Source organism: Sceloporus undulatus, chromosome 2 (genome assembly GCF_019175285.1).
Source record: "Sceloporus undulatus isolate JIND9_A2432 ecotype Alabama chromosome 2, SceUnd_v1.1, whole genome shotgun sequence".
Taxonomy (NCBI): Eukaryota; Metazoa; Chordata; class Lepidosauria; order Squamata; family Phrynosomatidae; genus Sceloporus; species Sceloporus undulatus.
In genome coordinates, this window is record NC_056523.1 from 292,648,395 (window position 1) to 292,670,299 (window position 21,905).

At 42.4% G+C, this 21,905-nt stretch overlaps 1 protein-coding gene across 2 annotated transcripts in view; it reads left to right on the forward strand.

Moving 5' to 3' along the window:
• The first annotated feature begins 9,076 nt into the window (after nucleotides 1–9,076).
• The window catches only part of TENT2 (terminal nucleotidyltransferase 2), a 59,030-nt gene continuing 46,201 nt past the window's right edge, over nucleotides 9,077–21,905 (forward strand). Inside the window, exons 1-2 of one of the 2 annotated variants that reach the window (XM_042452019.1) lie at nucleotides 9,077–9,160; nucleotides 21,734–21,883. In XM_042452019.1, the coding sequence (XP_042307953.1) occupies nucleotides 21,771–21,883 (113 nt within the window). In that variant the 5' untranslated portion in view covers nucleotides 9,077–9,160; nucleotides 21,734–21,770. Of the gene's footprint in view, nucleotides 9,244–21,733; nucleotides 21,884–21,905 lie in introns of both variants that reach the window. The other variant, XM_042452018.1, reaches the window with a different exon arrangement.

Genomic DNA, 21,905 nt, shown 5'->3' on the forward strand with positions numbered 1-21,905 from the left:
TGCTGCTAAGTGCACCTTCTGTGGTATCCTATAAAGCCACATCGTCTACAGAGAGGCATAGAATGAATCAATTTGTGCTGGCCAGTACCTGAGCAAGAGCAAAGCAACACTATGGGTTTTTCCTCCTGGGCATGCCTGGGTGCAAGAAGTTCTCCAATCTCCCAGTTAGGATGTCAGTCTTAGGTTTTTTCCCAAACAGTTGCTCCACAGCACAGCTTGGTAAATTTACATTTGCTGACTACAACTCCCAAAATGTCCTATCCACATGGCCAGTGCTATACTGACTGGGCATTCTGAGAACGGTAGTCCAAAAATAATTTCCTGGTTGTACCCTTGAGTCAAAGGTTAATCTTGGGTTTCATTCTATTTCAACTGGGTTCCAATTCAATACTGTAGCTATTTTTTAAACATTACTTGTTAAGTACAGTGCAGGTAAATCTCTGCAGCAGTTCTATCAACACTAATTTTCCATCTCACATGATGTAGCCAGATTTACAATGCATAGAAGTGCTTTAAGTTTAAGATCCTGCACAATGCTTACTCATGAAGAATGTATCAATATGCCTCATTATGGACTAGACATTTGATCCACTCAGGACTATGCCATTTACTTTAAGGTGGTAGTGATGACTTTCAGCTCAGAGGCTCAGGTACAACACCAGGAAGCGGCGCCCTGGTGGAGATAGTAAGGCTCGGAGCAACGCACCAAGACACACAGTCCCGACCCCTATGTGCGGGCGGCGCATATTGAGTAGCACTGCCCACACGGGGGGAGTGTTGATGACGTGTGGGATCTGAGCGCCCACACGTCTCTTCACAGCAAGTGGCATCGTAAGGGCGTGGATGCAGCTCTTACAACGTCACAAAAAGGAGTCCTCTAGATGGCTTTTCTTTTTGCTGCGCAGCGGTGCCTCACAGTTTGGTTGCTGCGGCAACACTACACGTAAAAAGGGACACCCGTCTGTCTCGGCCCAAAATCTGCTGCCAGTTCTGAGCAACCTATTTCTCCACCGCTATTGCTCTTTCTTAGGGCAGTTTAACTAGCCTATTTGTACTATGCAATTCTGCAGATTTCACTCATCTACATCAGTGCTTCACTTTCCTGCCCAAATTGGCATCTGTTTGCCCTCCCGTTGCCAAAAATGCACAGCCATGCAAATCTATGCTAATCTGTGCGAAGCAGACAGACATATGGTTGATGATCCACACATCCTTGCAGATATTCCAGTAAAAACGGCAAATCCTTTTTCAGTGGAGTGATGAGTTTTTCATATGGACTTCCCCTGCCCTGCAAAAATTCTCCCAAATTGCGTGTGTCTGGATTGCAGTCTATTCATTTTTTCATGAGTATTTTAATCAGGTGAACAACCCATAGCCTCTGCACCCCACTTCCCTGCTTTGCTACTACTACACTAACAAAGTGCCCAGGCTACCTGTTTCTGTATCAGATGCAGTGACAGGGGGCTTCTCAGTAGAAGTGATGGAGTAAAAAGGTATGGAGTGTGTGCCAGTAGTGGATCCTGGGGATGGGCGTGTAAACACCCACTGTCCTCTGGCTGGCCCAGGGACCGACCTGGGTGAGCACCCAGCCAGAATAGCATGGGTTCAGCCATGCTTCCTGGCCTTCTGCTCAGGGCCCTTTGTAAGTAAAAGTGTTATCTAGCTGGTGATAGTCATATCCTACTAAGAAATATCCTGCCAGTTGTCTTACCAACGTTGGCTTAGAACGTTGTTCTTTATGTTTGTTCATTGTACCTCTGAATAATTATTTGGCCTCCTTAGCTATGCTTAACCTAGATTAATTAAGCATCTTGACTGCAGATGATTTGATATGCAGTTTTCAACATATTGGGGGATAAAAATTATATTATATATTATTATATATATTTTGTAATTAACCTTTATTATATGAAGCGCTGTAAATTTACACAGCGCTGACATACAATCTTTTTAGTTAGACGGTTCCCTGCCCTCAGGCTTACAATCTAAAAAGACATGACACAGAAGGAGAAGGGGGTGGTGACGGGAAAGGGTAAGAGGTCCAGCAGTTCCTCTCTACCTCCGAGGCCTGACCAAGCAGATGGACTGAAGGGAGGGCTGGCTTCAAAATGGAAGGTTAATCATTATCCAGGAAATACAACTCACAAGTAGGATAATACATATACATAGAAATAGCAATACAGGAAATGGTCAATAAACAGCCACAACAGAACAGCAGATAGTAACGACAATTAATGCGATGCCTGGGAAGGCTGCCTGATAGGATGGTTTTCAACTCCGTTTTGAAGCTGGTTAAAGAAGTGATGGCTCTTGCTTGTGGAGGAAGAAGGTTCCAGGAGTGGGGGCAGCAAGTGAAAAGGGACGAATCCGGGATGGGGCAGAGGAAATCCTGGGCTGGACAGGAACCCTTGACTACCAGAACGGAGGGCCCTGGTGGGAAGGTGAGGAGAAAGAAGGTCAGATAAGTAAGGAGGGGCCAGTCCATGGAGGGCTTTGAATGTCGACAGCAGGAGCTTATACTGAGTAAATTGAGTAATTGAGCTTATACTGAGTAAAATGATAAATTGGAGAAAGGACGTAGTCTCTAGCATACAGCAGAGATAGGAAGGTGTTGTGATCAGGGTGCAGATGCTCCACCTGGAACCAAATGGTGGGCAGATGACAGGTGAGATGTTCAGTCATGTCCCCATCTCTTATAGTAACAGTGGGCACTTGGTACCACTGAGGTCTGTTTCCAGGACCCCTATGTGCCTTCAAGTTACCTATTGACTTATTGTGACCCATGAATTTCATAGTTTTTTTAAGCAAAGAATGCTCAAAGGTAGGTTGCCATTGCCTTCCTCTGAAAATTGGAATGGAGAATTCCCTTCTTGAACCCCTCATTACTCCCCTGTCGCAAAAGTGAATCCCCATTATCACCAAAGCTGATCGAGGATGATTCCCTCCTATTGCCCTCATTCCAAATGAGTAAAGAGGTGAATGAATGTGTAGGTGGAATCCGGCTGTTATCTCTGATCAAAGATAACAGCAGGATTCCTCCTAATATGATAGCCTTCCCATTTATAAAGGCTAGTGGCTCGGGTAAGAATTTCCCACACTCCAGGGGACAGAGCTTTAAGTAGAGATTTTTCAGAAGATGGCATGGATCTAGATTGTCTTTAGGCTGAATTAGGCCTGTGGGAAGGAGTTCCTCCTACTGACATTAAAAAAAACAAAGGTGTAGTTACTGATTGCCAGTCATCCTTTCCCACATCTAACTATGGACCATATACACAGCACAGTTAGTTTAATTAATTCATGTTAATCAACTAATTATACATCCTTGGTAGGGCTTAAAGTGCTTGTCTATACTGCAGCAAAAATAAAGGCTCTAGCGCTCCTAAAACATGAACAATTTTACAATAGTGAAGGCTCCTGTCGACTACTACGAGCTCATTTCAGCAGAGGCATGTAGTATTATCTAGAATATAAAGTATCTACATAGTAACACTGTATAGGAAGCAGAGAAATCTGAGGGAAATGAAAGGCAAAAGTATTTTGAAACAGTAAAAATAAAATTATTTTTAATGACCAGTTTTTACAGAATGGGCTGCAACTCGCCCTTCCTTTGTACCTTATACTTGACATTCTGATGAAGTGGTCTGTCAGCTACAATCTTATGCTTGCCCAAGTCACCCAGTAGGCTTCATGGCTGAGCTGGAATTCAGCCCTGGTCTCCAGAGTTTTAGTCCAGTGCTCAAACCACTACACCATGCAGGCTCTCAAGGTGCATCTACACTGTAGAAATACTGCAATTTGACACCACCCATCCACTGTAATCCTGGTATTTGGTAGTTACACAAGGTTTTTAGCCTTCTTGCCAAGAGTGCTGATGTCTCACAAAAACTACAAATCCCAGGATTTTGTAGGATGAAGCCATGGCAGTTAAATGGTGTCAAACTGCATTATTCTACAGTATAGATGCACTCTAACACGTTTATTACCCACATTATTTATGTAGTGTAAATTGCACCCACCCAAAGTCATTAAGTTTGTGACAGTATTTGAGGGTGGAGTCTTACCCAAAAATATATCATCAGTCAGGAGCCCTGATGGATAGTGGTTAAATGCTGTACTACAGCCACAAGGTGAGTTTGATCCCAGCCAGGGCTCCAGGTTTGGCTCAGACTTGCATCTTCCATATATCACTAAAATGAGTACCCAGCTGTTGGGGGCAATTAGCTTACACATTATAAACTGCTTAGAGAGTGCCTATTAAGTAGGAAGTGGTATAGAAATGTAGTTGTTTATGCTATTACATTCAGTCACTCTTCTATCAGCTTTATAAGGGATACCTATACCATTAGGTTTAAACCCTGTCTATTTACATTTGTGCCAAGAACATAATAATAATAATAATAATATATAAATATATATTATTATTATTATTATTTATTATTTATTTTCTTTTCACAGGGAATCAAATTGGATACAACAGTAAAATGACACAGCATACAATTAAAAGTACAAAAAGACAGATCCAAAAAACCCAGCCCTCCCCCCAATTGTAAAAGCATAAGTCCAAGCCATAAAATAGGATTAAACAGCAGAAAGTATAAAACATGCCAATACAAGTATAATAAAAAAGAAAAGAAAAACTTGTGGGTGAATTGTGCAGAAGAGGTTATCCTATAGGAGAGAGGGGGCAGGGATGGTGATATTGGCGGGATACAGACGGGCAGGGGAAGACGTCTTGGAGGTGTATTCTGCTGATACGGAGCCCAGACCGCCCCCCGGGGGCGTGGCTCAGGTGTATGGGGCTTCCACATGGGGGGCAGTGAAGACGCCTCACCTGGGCCGTTTCTGACCCGCAGTTTCCATACGCCGCCTCGGAGGATGCTGCAAAGAGAGAGCAGCTTCCTCACGGGCGGCCAAAAACGGGGCTTTTTTTTTTTTCTTTTGCCAGCACCGGCGGCAGAAGCAATGGTGCACATTTAAAGCACCCAAGCCCCTTTAAACTTTTTCCCCGCCCTGCCTAAGAACAAAGGTGGTTCCTGCCAGCTGGTGATCAGCTGGTGTTGGCATCCTTGTCCGCTTGCACATTGCCAATGTCCCAGCATCATGGATGCCTCCTCTCCTTTGGTCCCCGCGCTCTTGCGAATCTGCAATGCACACCACAGCTGTCGCTGCTAACCACCGCTGTCCCCCTGCCATCCCCATCACCTCCCTTGTACATATGTAAATATTAAAGTTTTAAGCGTTTTTTATTGTTAGGTGAAAATGGCGCAGAATGTGTGTGAGGGTTCACTTTAATTTCCAAACTTTCCCACGATTCTAGCAGCAGTGCGTACATGCAGCTCTAGGGTTAGGGTTAGGGTTACAAGTCTTAAAATGCACTGCAGCTGGTGCTGCAGCTTCCACACCTGCATGGCAGCTGACGCTGCAATTAAAGCCTGACTGCAAACTGCGCATGTTCCAGGACCCGACTCATTATGCGACGCTGCGCACTATAGAGAAAAGAAGCGGGGAAAAGCAGCACATTTTTAATGCCGCTTCTTCCGCTTGGGGCTGCAGGCGGCGTGTTCATGGCGGCATTCAGGTAAGGCCATCTGAAGGCTATACCTTCATGACGTCATGAACACACCCCTTTTTGCCCGTCTGTATCCCGCTATTGGTACCAATGTCAATATCAATGTTAGAGCAGTAAAATAACAGCAACATAAATAGTAGTAGTAGCAGGGAGAGCAGGTCAAGGAGGCTGATTTGGGAAGGCATGCCAGAAGAGATCCGTCTTGATTGCCTTTTTAAAGGCTTCTAAGGTGGTAAGATGATGGATCTCGTCCTGCAGGTCATTCCAGAGCCTGGAGCAGCAGAGGAAAAGGTCTCTGGGTCACCACAGACAACCTAGTCTTCTTAGGTTGTAGCAGATTCTTCCCAGAGGACCACATGTGGCGGGGTGGATTATATGGAAGGAGGTGGTCCCGCATCAGTCTGGACCCAAGCCATGTAGGGCTTTATGGTTACAACCAACACCTTGTATCTTGCCGGATACAAAAAGCAGGATTGGACTCGAGGAGGAAGGCATGAAAATTGGACGAAGGAACATCAACAATCTAAGATATGCAGGTGACACCATGATACGAGCAGAAAATACAGAGGTATAGAAAAATAGGGAGAAAGTCTGGGCAAAAACACAAGAGTAGTTTACAGATGAACCAAAAAATGATTACCACAGGTGATCTACATATTTTAAAAGCATGTAGAGAAATTTAAAGTTATGTACAGATCAGGGCGGAGACTGTAGTCAAGAAATGAGAAGAAGACTAGGACTTGGAAAGGCAACACGAAGAAACTAGACAAGATCCTGAAGATAAAGATATTCATTCAATACTAAAGTTCAGTGAATTCCAGTCTTTTACTCCAATCTCAAGTCAATTCTCTACTCACCTTCAAGTTAGGTTTCAAGTCCTTGCAAGATACTTTCATTTCAACTCTCAAGATGAATCTCAAGTTTGGGAGCCAACTTTTAACAGAAAAAAGGTGAGGTGTGTGCTCATAGGCATTAGGCAATGGGCATTAGGTGGGGTTTGTCAGCCACCTGTTCCTTCTGCACATCAGCGAGCCTTCTTAAGCTTTCAAAAACTTTAGAAGGATCCAGTTCAGTCCCTTCTGAGAAATGTGTGCGGCACTTTGCGGACAGATCTTGCCTGCTGCTCAAAGCAAATGACCCCAACAAGTCAGTCCCTAAAAATTCTCAAGTCAAGTTGCATCAGCAGGTCATTTTACCAAATCAAGTCAACTCATTGAAGTGACTTGAGTCCAACTAAGCCTGAGTCAATCAACTCAAGTCTACATCACTGCTAAAGTTAGGATTCCCATTCTATGTTTGGCCCTTATCAGATGAGTTGGAACTGGGGTGTCTTGCACTGGGCGATTCGAATTCGCGTTATTTCGCAAAGTACTGTCATACCTGGGAGTCTTCCGCATTGGCAGGATTCAAATTGGCCAATCCGCATTCGCGCGAAGTGCATTCAGTGCAGAATGTTTTGTCACACCGGTGCTCACATGAGGATTGGCCGATTCGTATCGGCCCCCTCGCACATGCTCAGTGGTGCCCTGCATGGGTTGCGACCTTAAACGCTTCCGGGGTGAAAGGGGAGGTCACGTCATGACAGCCGGTAAACAGCTGGAGAGCCAGCTCATGCACATAACATGCGATAACAACGGCCCGTTACTGTTTCCTCTCTTACATTCCTTGTGGTTTTAATGTTACCTTGACCTTCCCTTGCAACAATTAGCAATGCCCAGTTCTACGTGTGTGTGTGTGTGTGAGTGTGAGTATGTATTCTGGGGGGGGGAGGAGCAGTTCCAGCGGCTGTCAAAGAGGCTGGATGGCCATCTAAGTAAATGGGGATGCTTTGATTAAGAGTTCCTCCTCCTCCTCCCGGCTTGGGATCCAGCCTGGCTGCATCCCAGGCAGGGAACAGGTGCGGGGCCGCGAGAATTGCAGCGTCGCCGCCGTTCCAACAGCCTCCTTCTCCTCCTCCCCCGGCTTGAGAGGCAGCCTAGGCTGGCCCCAAGCCGGGAGGAGGAGGAGGAGGCTGCGGGAACCGCGCTTCCCGTTGCCCCCGCGCCTCTTCCCTGCCTGGGATGCAGCCAGGGATGCCTCTCAAGCCGGGAGGAGGAGGAGGAGGCTGCTGGAACCGCCCCCCCCGCTTCCCTGGAACCGGCAAGAGGAAAACCCACCGGAAGAAAAATTGGAATCTGGGGGTCTTGCGATGGAATTCAGGACTGGGTAGTCACACCAGACCCATTCGCACTGAGATCGAACAGAGCCCCAATCCAGGATATCGCCAATCCCTTATCAGCGCACTGGCCAACACGCTCCAAAAAGAGGAGCCAGTACGCATTCAGTTCGGCAGCTCGCGCATTCACGTGAGTGCGGATTGGCCATTCGAATGCTGGTATGAGGGTACTGAAAAAATGCAAAAACCAACTGATATTTTATTTATTTATTATTTTAAGCACTATTCTTGAAGGCAACATCGATTCCCATCCCTTAAAAAAATCCCCACCAAATTATGCCCTCTCAGCGTAAACTGCCACTCCTTGCCAGATTACCGCACTACATTCTATACACTCATCCTCCATATTTGTGGCTTTGATATTTGCGGATTGATTCATATGTTCTCTAGGAATATCTAAGTCCTCCAGGGCAACTCTATGGTCCACTTTAACTCAAAGTTGCAGTACTCTACTAGGCCTTTGTAGCTCCCCAGTGCAGTTTCTATGGTCAGTGGTTGTTGGATGTGTGACCACAGAGTGCACTGGAGGACCTAGAGAGTCCTAGAGGTAAAAAATAAGTATTTGTATTTGGGGTTTTTCCATATTCTGGGGTCTTGTGCCCCTAACCCTAGCAATATGGAGGGACAAGTGTAGTGCTCCATCAACTGCCACTGCTTGATTTTGTTATATTATTTGTCTTGAATTTAAATTGAGGGCAGATGAGTCTTTGTGTTTATAGGTTTTAAAATATTATTTGTGATTTAATGTATTAAATGCGATTTTAATGCTGTCAGCCACCGCAATCCAGGAGAGGTGGGATATCAGTAAATAATAATAAGCACAGGAGGCAGCCAGAGCAGGCAAGTGGAATAGCAGCAATAAAATAATAATATTTATTATTATTATTATTATTATTATGTAGTTTACTACCACTACTACTATTATTATTAGTGCTGCTGTTCCACTTTGACTGCTCTGGCTGCCTCCTGTTGCATTTTGGGGCTTGCAGTCCAAGTGAGGCTTAAGAAGAGCTCTCTGGCTGGAGAATTTTTAAATACCTCTTCCTCCTTCAACTACAAATCCCAGAATGCAAGAGGAGGAGGCGGCAGCCAGAGCAGTTAAAAGTGGGACAACAGCACTGTAAGAGTGCAGCGCTGTAATCTAGTGGGCATGAAGGCAGGGCCTAAAATGGCGGTGGTGAAGAACGCTAGCTAATGCGCATGCGCGGGAGGACGTTTCGCTAAGACCATAAGGTTAGCGGGAGACAGGAGCCATCTTCTCCCCCCAGGATTGCGTCACTTCCGGCCCGCTGGTTCCGCATCTGGGTCAGAGAGAAGGAGAGAACGAACTTTAACCATAGAGATGCAGGCAGTTCCGGTTCCTTCCCTCCAGAGAGGTAGGGGAGGGAAACAGAGGAGGCCGCGGGGGTTAAGGGAGGCGCTGGGGCTCGGGCCCGGTCTCAGCTGCTTTTCTCCCGGGGTAAGTTGGCGGAAGAAGGGGAAGGGGAGGGGTAGCTGACAGCCCAGTGGCCGCCTTCGCTGGTTATGATTATGATAAAACTGCAGCGGTTGGCCACCTTCGGTTCTCCGTGTTTTTTGAACTTCAGGTCCCAGGAGCCTCAGCCAACGAGGCCAACGGTCAGGAATTATGGGAGTTGAAGTCCAAAATTATCTGGGGGCCAAAGTCTGGGTACCAACGTGACAGTGGTGCTTTGAGTGCTGGCCTGTCACTCCGGAGACCGAGGCCCAAAACAGACTCAGGAACAATCCATCTTGAGGCTGCTTCAACTGCCCTGGCTCGGCGCTAGGGAATCCTGGGAACTCTACTTTGTTGTGGCTAAATGTCTCACCAAACTACAGTTCCCAGGATTCCAGCATTGAGCCTTAAAGCAGGCTCAAACTGGATTATTTCTGCAGTGTGTTTTGGACCAGTATTATTGTTCATAGCATTAGGATTTCGAAGATATAGCTGTGTTAGTCTGTAGAATCAGTATGTAGAGAGATCCAGTAGCATCTTTGAGACTTAACTGAAAGAAAAGAATTGGCGGCATGAGCTTTTGTAGACTTCAGCCTCCTTCCAAATGCATCTGAGGAAGTAGACTGAAGTCTAGGAAAGCTCATGCTGCCAATTCCTTTCTTTCAGTAAGCCTCTAAGGGGCTACAAGATCTCTCTATGCTTAGTGTTTAGATGTGTATTTGAATCCACTTATTAATTTTGCCTGCTTTGCAGTTACATTTTACAAAATGATGAAAACATGGAATATAGTGGAAATAATGCTAATCATAGCTGGAGTCCTGTTCGGATCCCCTCTCAACCATGGAAACCCACTGGGCAAGTCAGCTTCAGAAGATGGCAATAGCAAGCCACCTCTGAACAAATCTTGCCAAGAAAGCCCCACGATAAGGTCGCCATAAGTCAGAAACAACTTATAAAGCACACAACAACAACCATTTATAATAATATTAATATTAAGAATATATAACAATGTATTATAATAGTAATAATAATAATAATATATTATTGTTATTATTAACCTTTATTTATAAAGCGCTGTAAATTTACACAGCACTGTACATACAGTCTTTTTAATTAGACGGTTCCCTGCTCTCAGGCTTACAATCTAAAAAGACGCCACACAAAAGGAGAAGGAAGTAGTGGTGGGGAAGGGGATGAGGTCCAGCAGATCCTCTCAACCTCCAAGGCCTGGACCAAAGCAGATGGACTGGAGGGAGGGCTTGGCTTCATAATGGATGGTTAATCTTCATCCAGAGAGGCAAGCAACAATTATGCAAGGCCTGGGAACGCTTCTCTGAACAGGACAGTCTTCAACTCCATTTTGAAGCTGGTTAAAGAAGTGATGGCTCTTGTTCGCGGGGGAAGAAGGTTCCAGGAGTGAGGGGCAGAGAGTGAAAGGGGGTGAATCCGAGATGGGGCAGAGGAAATCCTGGGCTGGGACAGCAGACCTTGACTACCAGAGCGGCGAGCCCTAGTGGGAAGGTGAGGAGAAAGATCAGCCTGACAGATAAGATCTAAACTAGTCAAGAACAGAGTCTGAGAACCCAAGGTCAAAAAGTATATCAACTAGAAGACAGTGATCAACGGTGTCAAAGGCAGAAGGCAGATCAAGAAGGATGAGAACAGAGTAAAGGCCATTAGCCTTTGCCCGTAAAAGGTCATTCGAGATCATAGTGAGAGCTGTCTCTGTAGAATGCCTTGGGCGGAAACCAGACTGAAGGGGATCAAGAATGGAGTTGGCTTCAAGAAACTCGAGACAGTGAGAATAAACAACCCGTTTCAAGATCTTAGAAAGAAAGGGAAGAAGGGAAATCGGACAATAGCTAGACAATTTCTTACCTGCCTGTCCTCATGGATCAAGGCAGGGAATGATAACCATTAATAAATACATGACGCCAGTTCAAACACGCACATGAGTTAAAGCATATTGATTTAAAAGGACAAATAATATGTGTGTGTATTGTGTGCCTTCAAGTCATTTCCGATGTATGGAAACCCCATCAGGGTTTTCTGGCAAAATTTGTTCGGAGAGGTTTGCCATTGTCTTCCCCTGAGGCTGAGAGAGTGTGACCTGTCCAGGGTCGTCCAGTAGGGTTCGTGGCCAAGCGCGGAATTGAACCCTGGTCTCCAGAGTCGTAGTCCAACTCTCAAACTATTAATGCCACTGTAACTCCAAATAAGATGAGTACGTCTTAAAAGATGATCAGAACTGAGGCTGTCGTACTTTGGCCACATCTTGAGAAGATATGACTCACTAGAAAAGACAATAATGCTAGGAAAGATAGAAGACAGTAGAAAGTGAGGAAGATTGCATGCCAGATGAATGGACTCAATGAGGGAGGCCATGGGCCTGATTCTGCTCGAGCTGAGCAGAGCAATGGAGGATAGCGGGGCTAGGAGAGGTCTCGTCCAGAGTTACCATGAGTCAGGGTCAACTTGAAGGCAGTTAACAACACCAAATTAAAACAATTATAATACAACGCGCTTTTTCTTTACGCAGGGATCCGTTCCGGACTCCCGCGTGTAAAACAACGCCTACGCTTGAGCCCCATTTAAATGAATGGGGGTTGTGCACGTGGCGACACGTGGCGACACGCGGCCCATTCATCCCTATGGGACACGCCACCCCTTCCTCCCCACATGGCTTTCAGTGTATGCTGAAAGCTGTGTAAAGCGTACCCGCGTATGACACAGACGCACTGTAATAACAATGCACAGTGGGTGACTTTGTGGTCCTTAGGGGGCTCCAGACATGGCTTACAATGACAGCAGCCAATGGAAATTAGCAGGTAGCAATCCTTTTTCTCTGGATTGTTTGTATCAGGAATAACGAGATCATCTGTGAGATTTGTGAGGGGGGGGGAGTTGGTTGTTATTGAAAGTTTTGCTTTCTTTCAAGCTGTGGTGGAGAAATATCTTGGACACACTGCTGGCTTAAATATCCAGGGGTAGCCGTGTGTTGACCATACAACAAAGTAAAATAACATCTAAAATCAACAAAACAGCAGAACCTTTATTGGCCACAAAATACATGATGCAAGCTTTCAAAGCTCCATTGGCTCTTTCATCAGGCAAAGGTGTTAAAAATCATACAGAAGAAACAAGAATGTGACAGTGTTAGAGCCACAGGGCTACAGTTTGTCCAGCTGTTATTGTTGTTCTCAGTAAAGATGTCATGGAAGGATAGCCATATAGGCATAAGCCATTCTTCCCTTTTGGCCATGTAGCTCTGGAAAATGAATAGTCTTAATGTCCAGGAAATATGTAACATTTAAACTCCATTGGCAACACAAAAAGATACAGCACTGCTGGGTTGTTTGGTTATTCTTCAGTCCAGGTGTGTCAGCTGGGTTGTGAAGACATCATGTCTTAGGTGGGCACATCTCTGTGAAAGAGCTTGTTCATCACCATGGATGGATAGTAGGTAGCTTGTGAACTGTTTTTTTGAGTTGCTAGTTCTCTCTCTTTTTAAAAATCTGGACAGAGTATTTTGTTCTGGAAATGCTTGTGCCTTATAGATGTTGGTGTAGAGTGTGGTATGGAGTAGAACTTGCCAATGGACATTCACAAATGATAGTTAGGGCCATTTGAAGAGAAACCTCACAGTTTATGCATGCTTATATGCTAATATAACATTTTAAAAGATGGGATAGCTATGGTGAGCATGCAGGATACCAGTTACCAGTTGGGATGCTCCTCTGAGGAACAAAACTGTGCTTCCATCTAAAGGTCAAATTGTATTAAACTGTCTTTTCACTGGAAAACAAAGCTGGTTTATAAATGTTGTTGCTCTAGTATGGCCTCACTGGGAGAGAAAGCCATGCATTTTTTCTTTTCTGTGAAAGAAAGAGAGAGGATGGGGCATGACTACTTCTTTTAATCTGCATACTGTATAGCCGAAAGGATGGAAGAAGAGGGTTCTGTGCTGTAAGCTGCAAGAAAGAGCCAGGCATCTTGCTGCTTTATGCAAAAGCTGGCTGGAAGGAGGGAAGTAATGTTTTGTTTCTTTCCTTTTTCTTCTTTTTCCAAGAAACAGTAGTAAAGCTTGGCTGTCATTTTTGTATGAGGAACTGACTCTTCCTTTACTGTTTTGTCTCTTTCCTTATGGAGTTATTTCAAGAAACAGTAATGAGACACAGCTGACACTGCTGCAGCTCAAGGGAGCAACATGTCTCCTCTATAAAGAAGGGGGAAGAAACAAGGTGGCTTCTGCCCTTCTGTAGTTCCTCAGTGCTGATAAAACCTTAATCAGAGCAAAATCTTAGAAGAGAAAAAGACAGCCCCTTTCAAGACAGCCCTTTTTTGGTACAGAGTGCTTGTGGGATGGAAAGGCTGGCTGGTTTCTTCCACTGGCATTTTACAGAGTAAGCAATAATAGCTTTCTGCTCCTTTCTGCAAAACAATAATCTTCATGTGAAAAACCACTTCTTCTCTCCAGGGAACATGGGAACAACAGAAGTAGTGGGCCTCCATCTTCCCTCTAAGTCAGTGACTGCGATCAACAACAGTGTTAGGTGTGGGCTGGGCTAAAAAGGACTTGGGAGGAATATAGTAAGAACAGGTTTTATCAGACTATAGGCCTATATGATTCTGCATCCTGTATTCCACAATAGCCAATTGTTTGTTTTCGAAAACCTACAAGCAAGACACGATGGACACATGTTACTTCTAAAATCATTGGCAGCGTGTTGCTCAGTCAGTTGCTGGGAGCTCACAGTGAGAGAAGGCCTCAGGAATGGTACTTCTGGTCCCATACAGACAGGCCAAAATAAAGCTGCTTCAAGTCACTTTGGAGGTATGCTGTTTAAATGATGCATGCATCCTAAGAGTCCGGAAGCTGTGCCAAAGCTGCGCTCGAGTCCTTAGGACTCATTTAAACAGCATACCTCCAAAGTGATTCAAAACAGCTTTATTTTGGCCTGTCTGTATGGGGCCATTGATAGCTTTATTCTTTATCAATGTCCTGCTCCCCCTTGACTATTTTTTTTTTGCAGTTTAAAAGGCCCTTTAATCCCCTCATCACATTGTTACCCTTTTCCAACTCTATAACATTCTCCTTGAGAAATGGGAATATGGTATACAGCTCTGTTTGCCAAATATGGTGATACATCCCTTTCATGATGATAAGACTTGGAAAATTGCAGAATCATTGTCCTGATGTCTGTCCTCTGCAAACAGTTGGAAAATATTATTAAAACTATAATTAGTCAATGTACAGGGCAGGTCTTACTGAATGAAGGCATACCTCCCAAAGCGAACTACTGTACTGCTTCAACAGCCTTTTGAAGCTTTTGGAGAGTGTCAACAAGCATGTGAATGTGGATGATCAGAAAAACCTTTGTTCATCTTGAAAGGCAGCTGAGTAATCTTGGCAGTTGCAAAAAAAGAGAAAACTCCCCTTAAAGAATCATTACCTAGTTGAACAATAGAAAAAAGAGTAGGAATGAACTGCAACTTTTTACAGTGAAAGGAAGAAGTCTGATAAACCACCTTTAATCTATTGCTATTCAGTTAAGGAAGAATTTATGCTGGAACTAATAAACAATCTGGAATAAGGGATGCTCAGTTATAAGTTAAGTTAGCAGGCATTATTAATTTGTATTGGCCAAAGTCTAGTATATCATGACCATTTATCTGCAGCCAGGCAGAACTGATATTTTTTTTTTATTTATCCCCCTCCTTTCAGAGTCTAGGAATGAAAATACAGTTGCCCATCTTAACTCGCAGATCTGGGATCCACAACCTTGAATACTCACGGAGGGGTGACCTCCATTATTTCCAATGGGGCGCGCCCCTGTGGCACATGCCCCATTCAAGTCTATGGGGCTTGGATATGTGTGAGCCTTGGTTTGTGTGTGTGTGTGTTTTGGGGGGGGGGTTTCCTGGAACAGATCTCCTGTGAAAACTGGGGGCCAAACTTAAATCTCAACTAGCATGGCTAATTGCTGAGGGGTGATGGGGGACATTGTAATATCTGGAGGGTGCCAGAATTTCTACGCCTTTTATAGAGGTTTATAAAACTATAAGTGTTGTGGAGAATTTTTTTTAAAAAAATATCTCATCCTGTTAAACCAGTGGTTCCCAACCTGTGGGTCAGGACCCCTTTGGGGGTCAAATGACCCTTTCACAGGGGTCGCCTAAGACCATTGGAAAACACATATTTGCATGTAGCAATGAAAATAATTGTATGGTTGGGGGTCACCACAACATGAGGATCTGTATTAAAGGGTTGCGGCATTAGAAAGGTTGGGAACCACTGTGTTAAACTGAAAGGCAGTAGATTAAAAGTGGTTTATCAGATTTATGATCCTGAAAGGAAATAATCATTAATTTAGGTGGCTTTAAGATTAGACAAATTCATTTTAAAATTAGGTCTTTTTGTGCTTTTTAAATTTAATAACTAAAGTGTATTTGGAGGGGAGACTGTTGCTGGTGGGCTTCTTTTACTGTTATTCTGGCATCTTGTTTCCAACACAATATAGACTGTGTAGTTTCTGGGTCTGATCCAGCAGGGCTCTTCATATGTTCTGTACACTGGAAGGAAATGCTGCTATCTGGTTATATATCTGCAAAGTACATTTTGAGAATGAAGATCTTTAAAGGAATGAATATTATTGTCAAATTATTGTCAAATTAGAGTTTTTTTTTGGATTTTTTAAAATTTACTAAATTGAGAGATTCCAGCAGACTCTACTCTGTAAAATTAGCACGCAATCTGTGGACTGTATGTGACTGCTGGAAATAGGTTTTATGGTCTCTGTAATATGCACATGCACTGCTTGTCCCATTGACATCCCTGTTCAGGAAAGGAAGCTACAGTAACCACCTTCCCTCAGCAATAAAAGTGCCCAGCCACAGAATGATTGCCCCCCACATCATGTATTAGCCCACCATTCTGTCCTCATTGTATTTTTATTGTGTTTTTAATAGATAGTTTAACTAACATGTTTAATCCTGTTTTAAGGGGGGGAATTTGGGACATAATTTTGTAAATGTGGATTTTAATGTGTTGTGAGCCGCTTTGATTGTCTCGTCACAGAAAAGCGGGATACAAATAAAAGTTTTATTATTTTATTTATTATTTATTTATTAGGAACATTTTAGGTTCATAAGTGCTGATAAAGGAACAGTGCCCATCAGGATCACCTGCAGTGATGTCCATATAGGGATTTCCCCCACCATGCAGCAGATTCAGTGGGCAGAGAAGGGATGTTTGTTGTGTGCCTTAGTAATGTCAACTCTAAGGCAACCCTCACAGATTTTCTTGGCAAAATTTGTTGGGAAGGAGTTTGCCTTTTCCTTCTTTGAACGTGTGATTTGTTCAAGCATCACCCAATAGGTTTCCATGGCAAGCAGGGATTTGAACTCTGGTCTCCAGAGTCATAGTCCAAAACTTAGATCACTTCACCACATTGGCTCTTGAGGGACATTTAAACTTTCCTAGTCTTCCTTCCAGGAGGTGTCTTGTGTTTATCTTCAGCAACACTTCAGTTCCCAAAGTTGTATGATATTGACCCTTGAAGATTTCTGCTATTAGGGTTTAAATTTAAAGAACATTAAAATTACATGACAAAAATTTGGCATGTTTGTCTCACTGCCAGTACAGATTGGCAAAAAGGGCTGGCTTCAGGGTGGCATGGGGGTATAGCAGCTACATGCCCGACTCCGCCCCCAAGCCCCCATCATGCCGCATACCCAAGCAGATGGTGGGCGCATTTTGGTGCTGGCATTTAGACACCGCACTCCAAGGAAACACTGAAAAAATGCCATAGCAGTGGCAAAGGAACCCTTTCCCCAGTGTAAAAAGAGCAGCTTTCTGCCACTCCTTTTTGCACTGGGAAATTGCCAGATCAGGGTTGCAGCATATGGCTGCTGTGGCCCCAATCCAACACACCAAAGGGCGGATAATGTTTTTGGCATTAGTCTTCAAAATTTACTAGCCCATACAGACCGGCCAAAATAAAGCTGCTTCGGTCACTTTAATTGATGCATGCGTCCTAAGAGTCCGGAGCCACACGAAGCCACGATCCAGTCCTAAGGACCAGAGCACAGCTTTGGCACAGCTTCCTGACTTAGGAAGCATGCTCATTTACAGCATACCTCCAAAGTGACGCGAATCAGCTTTATTTTTGCCTGTCTGTATGGGGCCTAAGTTGTTTATAGAAGAAAACAGATAATGGCTTCCTAAGAACATAATCTTCTATTGAAATTTAGATGACATTCTATTGGTAATGGACACCTAAGATTTGCATTCTACTGGAATTATTCTTTTGGATTGTGTAATATTGTGAATACTATCCAGTTCTTATGTTTAATGAGAATGCAATTTCCAGGAAAATACAGCTGGCCTTTGAATGGGCAGTAACAAATTATGGAACAGCCTGCTGGAGGAGATCCGTCACATTACCAGATTAGACAGATCACTTCCAGCAGGCCTTTCCTGAACAGAAAACCCGGCCACCAATCTGAAACACCACGCCTCTGAATTCACTATAGCCCATTTGCTCAATTTGTTTATTTTAATGTATGATTTAAAATTGTTAACTGTTTAATTGATGTTTTAGGGGGTGGCGTGGGATATTGGGACATGGGATCTGTATTTAATTTTTAACTTGTAAGCCGCCTCAATTGTATTGACAGAGGCAGGATATAAATAAAATTTATTATTTTTATTTTTATTATTAACAGCAAGTTTAAAAAAGTTTTCTTAATTATTATTATTATTATTTTAATATTTGATAAATTTTATTAGGAAAAACAAACACAGCACATCCACCAAATTACAAACAAATACAGTACATAAAAAAATTCCCACACATACCCGGCTTTATCCAATTTATACAAGTTCCCACCACCTTTGAAAACCTAAATACCATTAAAAACACATTTTCTCTTATAGTTTCTATTTCTTAACCCTTTCAATCTTCTTTCACTACTTCTTATTGCTAAAAACCTTGTTTTTTCCCTTGTTCCGCTCCTTCTCTTCCCCTTTTTTCCCTCTCTCTTCTATTTTCTCTTCTATCTTCTTCCAACAACCTACTTTAACTTGCTTCCTTGAATTACCTCCCAACTTCTTTCTACTCTGCCTCTTTCCTTTAAACTTACCAATTACCTTCTTCTCACTTCATTACATTCACATAACATACTCTAACCTTCTCATACCTGCTTTACCTCAATAACATTACCTCTTCTGTTTCTTCTCTATTTAAGTCTATAACATTCCCTTAGGAAGAGAGGGGCGGAAGATATGAGAAAAGGGGAGAGATATAAACCCACCAAACAAAAACCTCCATACATACAACTAAACTTCCAATTGATTATTCATTGGGAAGCTATTCTATAAACTTCAATAAGTTTCCTAAGTCTTTTCCTCTGATTTAAGTTTCACGTTCAAAACCATTCATGATAAAATATAAATTCTTCTACCCAATTTCTCCATTCATTGTCTTCAACTGTCGTGAATATCTTTATCTCCCAGTCTTATTAAAATTATACCTCATTCTATCATTATTTCAAAGTTTGGTTTACTTACAATCAGAAACGCTATTTCTCCCCACTGCTCCTTTAAATATTTTATCACTATCCCATTCTTTGTAAAAGTTTCTAAACTGTTATCTTTCACAGTTGGGTGAATTGTCGCTTCTAAAATGTCATAAATTTCCACATCCAATCCCCTTTGTTGGTATCAAATCTCTTTTCCAATTTTGGCATAGGTTACTCTAGCTATTGTGATCGGGTGAATAGAATTTCCCCTATTTTTTACAATTCATCGTCCAATATTCCTAATTAAAAAATCTCAGGTTTTTAATCCATTTAATATCTAACATATAAGTGGTACCACGGGTACGAAATACCCAGGTTACGAATTTTTCGAGGATACGAAAAATCCCATAGGGATTATTGTTTCGGGTTACGAAAGTTTTTTCGGGTTACGAAAAACTCCGGCGCTGTTTTAAATTGTAGCCGCGGCAGGCCACGGCTTTTTTCCCATTAGCGCCTATGGCAATTCGGGTTACGAGGTTTTTCGGGTTACGAAATTAGCCGCGAACGAATTAATTTCGTAACCCGAGGCACCACTTATTAATTGTTATTAATCTTTTCCAAAATTTTACTGCTTCCCCGCACTTCCACCAACAGTGAAGAAAAGTCCCTGGTGAGTTCTGACATTTCCAACAATTATTTGTAGATTTTTATACATTTTTGCTATCCTATCTGGTGACAAATACCATCTGTAAAAAAGTTTATACCAGTTTTCTTTTAGATTCTGTGCAAAGTTATTTTATCCTTTATTCCAGACTTTCTCCCATTGTTCTAATTTAATAGCTTGTCCCATTCAATAGCCATTTTATCATTCGCCTTCTTTTACACTTCATCCTCATCTGGCTTTCCAACCCCTTTTTCTATATATTGTTCCTTTTTCTTTTTCCCCCAAACAAGATTTCTTCTAACATTGTCTTATTCTCAGCTATTCCCTGTTTGTTCAAGTCAATCTTTACTTTCTCTTGCAGTTGTTTATATTGAAACCATCCCAGCTTGAATCCTTTGTCTTCTAAGCATTCTCATTCTATTAATTTATATACTCCTGCCTTCTTTTCAATCATGTCTTTATATGTAAGCCATTTCTTTTCTCTGTCCATCATATTTTTAAAAAACGCCTCCTGTGGCGATAACCACAAGGTTTCCTCCCCAATTATTCTGTTCTTATATTTTTTCCAAATTTTTAGGAGACTTCTCCTTATTCTGTGATTATTAAAGACCTGATTATCCTTTCCCTTATCTTTATCGTATGCAAGGTAGGCATGTAAGCCAAAATTGATTCCTTATCCCTCCAACTCGAGCAGTTTTTTATTCTCTAATTTTAGCCATTCCATTATCCATTCAAGGGCACACGCTTCAAAGTATAGACTCAAATCTGGTACACCTAGTCCCCCTCTATTTCTTGCATCTTGGAGAATTTTTAATCTAACCCTGGGTTTTTTCCCTTGCCAAATGAATTTTGTGATTTCTTTGTGCCAAATCAGAAAAGGTTTTTTTATTACCAATGATCGGTAACATCTGGAATAAGTATAACATTTTTGGTAATACTGCCATTTTAATTGTTGAGATTCTCCCTAAAAGTGAAAGTTTTAGATTACAGTATTCAATTTAATTAAATTGTTTTGAATTTCCTTCCAGGTTTTATTATAATTATTCTCAAACAAATCTATTGGTTTCTTTGTAATAAAGATACCTAAATACCTGACCTTTTTCTTTATCTCAATCCCAGATAATTCCTGAATCTCCTTTTCTTCCTTTAGATCTATATTTTTGGTAATTAAGGCCGATTTTGATCTATTAATTTTACACCCTGTCATATCTCCAAATTCCTTCGCTATTTCCTTCAAAATTTCTATATTTTTTGTCGGATTTTTCCAAGTTTACTACCAAATCATCGGCGTATGCTTTGATTTTATAGGTATATTTTTTATTTTTATTCCTTCCACCTTAGGTTCATTGTCAATTTTTCTGATTAATAATTCCATCACCATCAAAAAGATTAGAGGCGACAGGGGACATCCTTGTCTAGTTCCTCTAAATATTGAGACTGTCTTAGTTTTTTCACCATTAATTAAAATGTTAGCTCTTTGATTCTGGTAAATTTCTCTAATCCATTTTTGGAATGTTTCTCCTAATTCTAATTTCTTTAATAATAAATAAATAAAATAAAATTTTTATTTATATACCGTCCTTCTATAAAACCAGGGCGGTGTACAACATTCATAAATTACATAAAAGAAAGACCATATACATACAACATATCCATTAAAACCATTCCAGCCAGCTTGCCACTGCTGACGTAGTGAGGAGAGGGAGAAGTCAGTCGGGGCTTGCATCAGGGAAAGCTTGTTTAAATAAAAAGGTCTTCAGCCCCTTTTTGAACTGGGCCAAGGAGGTGGCCGAGCGGAGCTCAATGGGCAGGGAGTTCCAGAGGGTAGGGGCCGAGATGGTGAAAGTCCTCTTAGAGGTAGAGACTAATCTAGCCCCTGGAACCCTCAATAGCTGCTGCCCAGATGTTCTGAGAGTGCGGGGTGGATTGTATGGGGAGAGGCGGTCCTCGAGGTATCCTGGGCCCAAGCCATTTAGGGCTTTATAGGTAATGACCAACACCTTGTATTGCGCCCGGAAGCGAATAGGCAGCCAGTGCAAGTCTTTAAGCACTGGTGTTATATGACTGGCTCTGGTTATGCCAGTAACCAGTCGGGCTGCCATATTCTGCACTAGTTGTAGCTTCCGGGTATGGTACAAGGGTTAAAATTTCTCTCAAGGTCTTCCGATTTCTTAATTATTATTATTATTTGTAAACTAGGGTATACTAAGTTACATGTTTTGTGCCCAGGAATATATACAGAAAATTGATATTCTGGCAGTGTATTTGATTTGCCCAATTTCAGATTTTCTAAAATATTTTCTGTAGGTAGAAGAATACATGTTTACTTTCAGTATAGAAGAGCATGTACCCAAATTCTTCCAACTTTGGGCCTCCACCCCTTCCTGTAGAACACCATCGATATGTTCCAGTGAACTTATCTCCTGTTGGCATTCACCAGCAGTTTCCCAGTACAGCGTAAGTATAGTAAGACTTGAAC